Raw genomic sequence first — 5,394 nt, forward strand, 5'->3', positions numbered from 1 at the left:
AAACTACATTTACAAGGATTCTATATTATTTCCGAACTTAGAGTAACATTTCAAGTTGTCATTATTAAAAAAAAAAAAAAGTGGAGGCAGAAGGAGAAAAAGATATTCATTTCCTTTCAATGGCACACATTGTTATTTAATAGAAGGAAGAACTGTTGGGGATTCGGATAGTTAAAGCAGTTCACATTTTTGCTCATCTCTTAGAGCCTTGCTTTCGGTCAGACAGTCCTCTACCATTTGAAGTTGACATCTAAGAAGATGAGACCTCAACTTTATAAAGTCTCCTCTAGTTTTGAGACATAAAAAAAAAATAAAGAAAAAAAAACAGAAAATCCAGTTCAGAGCACCCTATCATCTTTGGGCTGCCACCTGGGACCTCCAGAGAGTAGAACACCCCCAAGCAGTGGTCAAGGCCTTTCTCATCCTCCCTACAGTCCTCTGAAAGCTCAGATCCAGCGGTCCTGAGCTGCACCTCCACTAGTAATGGACACACAGCTGGCACTTTTCTCCTTTGGAAAGAGAACTCTCCTTCCCAAATCAATCTTTTTGCTATTGACAGCCTTAGGATGAAGGTAAAACCTCTATTCCCTTCCCTCTCCTCTTGCACAGAGCATGGCTCACCGTATGTTTCTTCTCATGTGGGAGGGCTTTTGAGCTCTCTTCTTTTTGGGGTCCTCGGAGGCTAGATTGTTGCCTTGGTGGCGCCTAAGCTGCTCTGAAGGCTCAGAATGAGATGAGGTAGTTGAAGTGCACCGCGGCGGCTGCTGCCCATCTTCTCCCAGCTGGGCATGCTCAGTGCCACACATGCCTTCCAGGGATGGGTCTGAAAAACAAGGGGAAAGACGTTGCTTTACAGGGGTAGGGGAATGAATGTCGATGCCAGACACACCGGGGTTCAAATCTCAGCTCAGCAACTTATTAGCTGGTAATCTAAGGCAAATTATTTATACCTCTCTGAACATCAGTGGATGTATCTACAAAATGAGGACAGTGAGGCCCACACCTCAGAGCTATTATGAGGACTGAATGTGTGCATGCCTAGACCCAAGCCTGGCTCAGATTAAGCCCACAATGAATGATTGACATCACTTTTACTAGAGTTTAGTGCTATGACCAGAGTGAGGAAGTTTCCTGGCCTCAGAATGCTCAGAAAGGGACAGTCTAAGAAGTTAGGTTCCAAATATAGCTCACACTCAGTTGTGTGACTCTAGGCATTTACCTCTCATTTACCTCTCATCTGCCAACAGGGAGCATATTCCTCCTTTCAGTGTCTTAAAGCATTCACTCATTTAACTTGCCAACCATTTAAAGAGGGCCTACAATATGGCAAGCACTGTCCTAGATACTTCCAGGGATATTTGCAAGACTACTTCCCTTCAAGTAGTTTGTGTTCTGCTTACGGAGACAGGGCATGTACAAATACAGACTCAACATGGCAAGGTGTGCTAAATATCACAGGAAGGGCAGATCAACAGATATAAAGAACTTCAAGGTTGACGACATCACAGGAATATGAAAGATACTAATTCATGTGTTGATCACAGAGGAATCATATAGAAGGTAAAATACAAGTCAGGCCTTGAAAGATTTCTAAAAGTAATGCCTTAAAAGATATTTGGGTGTCAGGCACAGTGGCTCATGTCTGTAATCCAGCACTTTGAGAAGCCAAAGCAGGTGGATCACCTGAGGTCAGGAGTTCGAGACCAGACTGGCCAAAATGGCGAAACCTCATCTCTAGTAAAGATACAAAAATCAGACAGGTGTGATGGCAGGTGCCTATAATCCCAGCTAGTGGGGAGGCTGAGGCAGGAGAATCGCTTGAACCCAGGAGGCAGAGGTTGCAGTGAGCCATGACTATGCCACTGCACTCCAGCCTGGACAACAGAGCAAGACATCTCTCNAAAAAAAAAAAAAGAAAGAAAAGAAAAGGAAGAACAAGTGAACTAAAACAATGTCTGGCATATAATAAACACTATATATATATTTAAAAAAAAAACAGCTACTACTTTTACTATGATTACTATTATTTCAGGTATTAGGTATGGATTTAGTTTTTCACATTGCCTCTTTTCTACCTTATAATAACTCTACAAGAGTTTTGCTCCCCTAATTCTAAATATGAGGCATTTTTGCTCTCCTAATTCTAAATGTGAGACACTGAAGCCCTGAAAAGTTAAAAATACTTGCCCATGGGTATATAAGAAATAAGCAGAAAAACAGGAGTAGGCAGTTAAAAGTATGAGCTTTGCCGGGCATGGTGGCTCATGCCTATAATCCCAGCATTTTGGGAGGCCAAGGCGGGGAGATCACCTGAGGTCCAGAGTTCAACACTAGCCTGACCAACATGGAGAAACCCCGTCTCTACTAAAAATACAAAATTGGCGAGGCATGGTAGCACATGCTTGTAATCCCAGCTATTCAGGAGGCTGAGCCAGGAGAATCACTTGAACCCAGGAGGCGGAGGTTGCAATTAGCCGAGATTGTGCCACTGTATTCCAGCCTGGGCAACAAGAGCAAAACTCCATCTCAAAAAAAAAAAAGTATTAGCTTTGCAGTCAGGCAGTGCTGGCTTTAAATCCTGTAAGTCTATGTTTGCGGGCATAACTTCTCTGAGCCATAGTTCCCCACATCTGCAAAACAGGTATGTCAATGGTTCTCTTATGGAAGATATTATTCTTCAAACCCTTGTCTGCCTAACTCCATGAAACTCCATACTCCCAACCACATTGAACAGTCTGGGAGCATGCAAATCTCTGGGGCCTTAGTCAGCCATGCTAAGTGGCGATAATTGTGTGGAGAACTCAAATCTCAACTATATATTCTAATCAAAGATCAGAAATAAGAAAGCAAAGGGGGAAGCAGAAATGACATCTGCAAACTGTATCTTGCCATCACAAAATGAATGTTTCTTACACACACATACCGCCTCCTTGAAATTGTACACTACACTTTCACGTTAAACCTCTCCATGTGAGACTACTACAAACCTGTCACTGTTGCCTCTCCTGCTCCCTGCTTTCAGTTTAGCCTAACACACATATGAGCATCTGCTAGGTATCAGGCCCTGTGCCAAGGCACAGTGGAATAAACCACATGGGGAAACACATATGCAATGCAGAAAGTGCCTAAGATCATTAACACTTAAGAAAAAGACACCAAATCCAGCCTGACCTAGGGCTGGGCATGGGGGTGCTTCCTTGGGAAGAGTGAGACCCAGGTTTGGTCTCACAGAATGGGTAGGCACCAGCTAAAATGAAGGAAGTAAAGCAGCAACAGGAAGGACCTTCCAACCTAACAACCACTTCCCTTCCCCTTTCCTGGAGCTCCTCATCCAAGGAAGACTTAGGTGAGAATCCAAGATCCTTCTCTGGATGCTGGTACAGAAGTCAACCCTGTCCTGGGGAAGACTACTTCCAAACCTCTCCTTCCTAGCACTCTACTTTCCACTGTCCTGGTGTTTGAGTGGAGAGGAGAGGCTAATGTGGTTACTGTAAAAGTGGACGGATGAGTGGGTCTCACATGTGGATGCCCAGGATTCACTACCTGGCAGCAACTTCCTTGGCCCTCAACTGAGAGACCACTGAAGATTTAGGTAGACAGATTTCACTTTTTGAAAAGCAAAGGGGAAATGGTCAAGAAAGGCATCAGACAAGAAATGTTCATGATGGGACACTGCAATACCATTAACATGAGCAAAAGGTTAAAACATCACACCCCCTTCTCCATTACCACCAGTCTATAGCAGGACTTTTACGAAAGCCTTCCCAAAGAAAGCAGAGCCCAGGGTGGCAAGAAGCAGTAGGAATGTACTGTGTGTGTGAGCCTTGGCTCATGGACATGTTCTACCTGCTGAGGAAACAAGGTGCCATAGCTTATGTGTCCAGCCAGACATGAGAACTAAAAGAGAAGTTTCAAAGCAGAGCTCCAAGTCTGACTAAGCTGCCCTCCCAAATTCACCAGGCTCTTCAAACAGTGCTCTCCAATTTCCACCTAAAACATCATAGGAGCAAGTTCAGCAATTCTGTTTTCCTTTAAAAGAACTATCATTCCTTCAAGCCCCATACCCCTCCAAAGAGCTAATACTTCCACAGCATTTTCATTTAATACTGCTGTCAATTTCTTCCTACTTCACAGCCCTGAATTATTCCCTCCTAAAAGGTGAGGCCATCAAATTCCTCCTCCCAAACAGCTGGCTGGGCAGCAGATTCCCCAAGAGGGGATACCCACTGCTAAATGACTACTTCCACAATACTGCAGCTTGGTGTACAACACACCAACTACACTTGGGGCTGGGTTGGCACACTTCAATTTAGTGTTTTGCTGGGTCCTCTGGCCTGGTTCTGATAATGATCTCTGATGCTCTCCTTGTCTTTTTTGTTTTGTTTCTATTTCACTAGCAAATTTATTGAGCAATCACTTGGAGGAGCAATTGGAGGAAAGGTTAGAGAGTAGGCAGATAGGACAGAGTCAGAAAATAGAGGGCAAGTCCAAGGGGTTTGAAATTGATCTGCTGGGCAGAGGTAACTTTTTGCCAACTGTTGTATATCCTTGTTCTGGCGTCTGCTTGTGAAATGGGCTGTTCTTGGGAGGAGAAAGAATAGAACCTGCTGACCTTGCACTATCACCAACAGATTTATTATCAAACATTCAACCCAAGTTATAAGGCTTGGCTGTGAACTCCTGTCTGGCATGGGGCTGAATGTGGCCAAGTGCAGTAACAATTTTCAAATCATCAGGCACAATATATATAATTCTCATGCCTTATACAGATGATACAGATCTAAACCAGCTCCTTATCACCCAGCATTCTTTGAGTGAATCCTCAGCTTCTGGGTTCAACTACTTTTAGCTTATTTAAAAAATTTAGTTTAATAATATTTATTTTATTTAATTTAGTGCTAATAATATTAGCACAGATGTGATAATATTTAAAGTTCATTTTCATGTAAACCAATGTCTTTCAAGTGCTTCATTTTTGCTGTTTCATGACGATTATGGTTTTTGTATAACATTGTAACAGATGCTGTACATTTAATAAACCATTCTTAATAATAAATCTGTTATTTCAAGAATTATATAATTAAATTTCCCTCAGTCAAAATGTAACTTTTCACTATGTGTTCTTGTTTTACCTTCTGAACACTAAATCACGTGAATTCACCACCCAAGCAAAGTAATTTAACTTCCAAAAAATAGCCCTCCCCCAGATTCTAGAATGTGACCCGCCAATAGCTACTGAGAGAAAAGAAAAAAGTTGGCTGGGCGCGGTGGCTCAAGCCTGTAATTCCAGCACTGTGGGAGGCCGAGGCGGGTGGATCACGAGGTCAGGAGATCGAGACCATCCTGGTCAACATGGTGAAACCCCGTCTCTACTAAAAATACAAAAAATTAGCT

At 42.9% G+C, this 5,394-nt stretch overlaps 1 protein-coding gene across 1 annotated transcript in view; it reads right to left on the reverse strand.

Annotated features, from left to right (window-relative positions):
* The window catches only part of RAD54L2 (RAD54 like 2), a 93,799-nt gene that overhangs the window by 28,041 nt on the left and 60,364 nt on the right, over positions 1-5,394 (reverse strand). Inside the window, exon 3 of the mRNA XM_037736699.1 lies at positions 622-823. Coding sequence (XP_037592627.1) covers positions 622-823 — 202 coding nt within the window. The remainder of the gene's footprint in view (positions 1-621; positions 824-5,394) is intronic.

This window comes from Cebus imitator, unplaced genomic scaffold, assembly GCF_001604975.1.
Source record: "Cebus imitator isolate Cc_AM_T3 unplaced genomic scaffold, Cebus_imitator-1.0 Scaffold0, whole genome shotgun sequence".
Lineage (NCBI taxonomy): Eukaryota > Metazoa > Chordata > Mammalia > Primates > Cebidae > Cebus > Cebus imitator.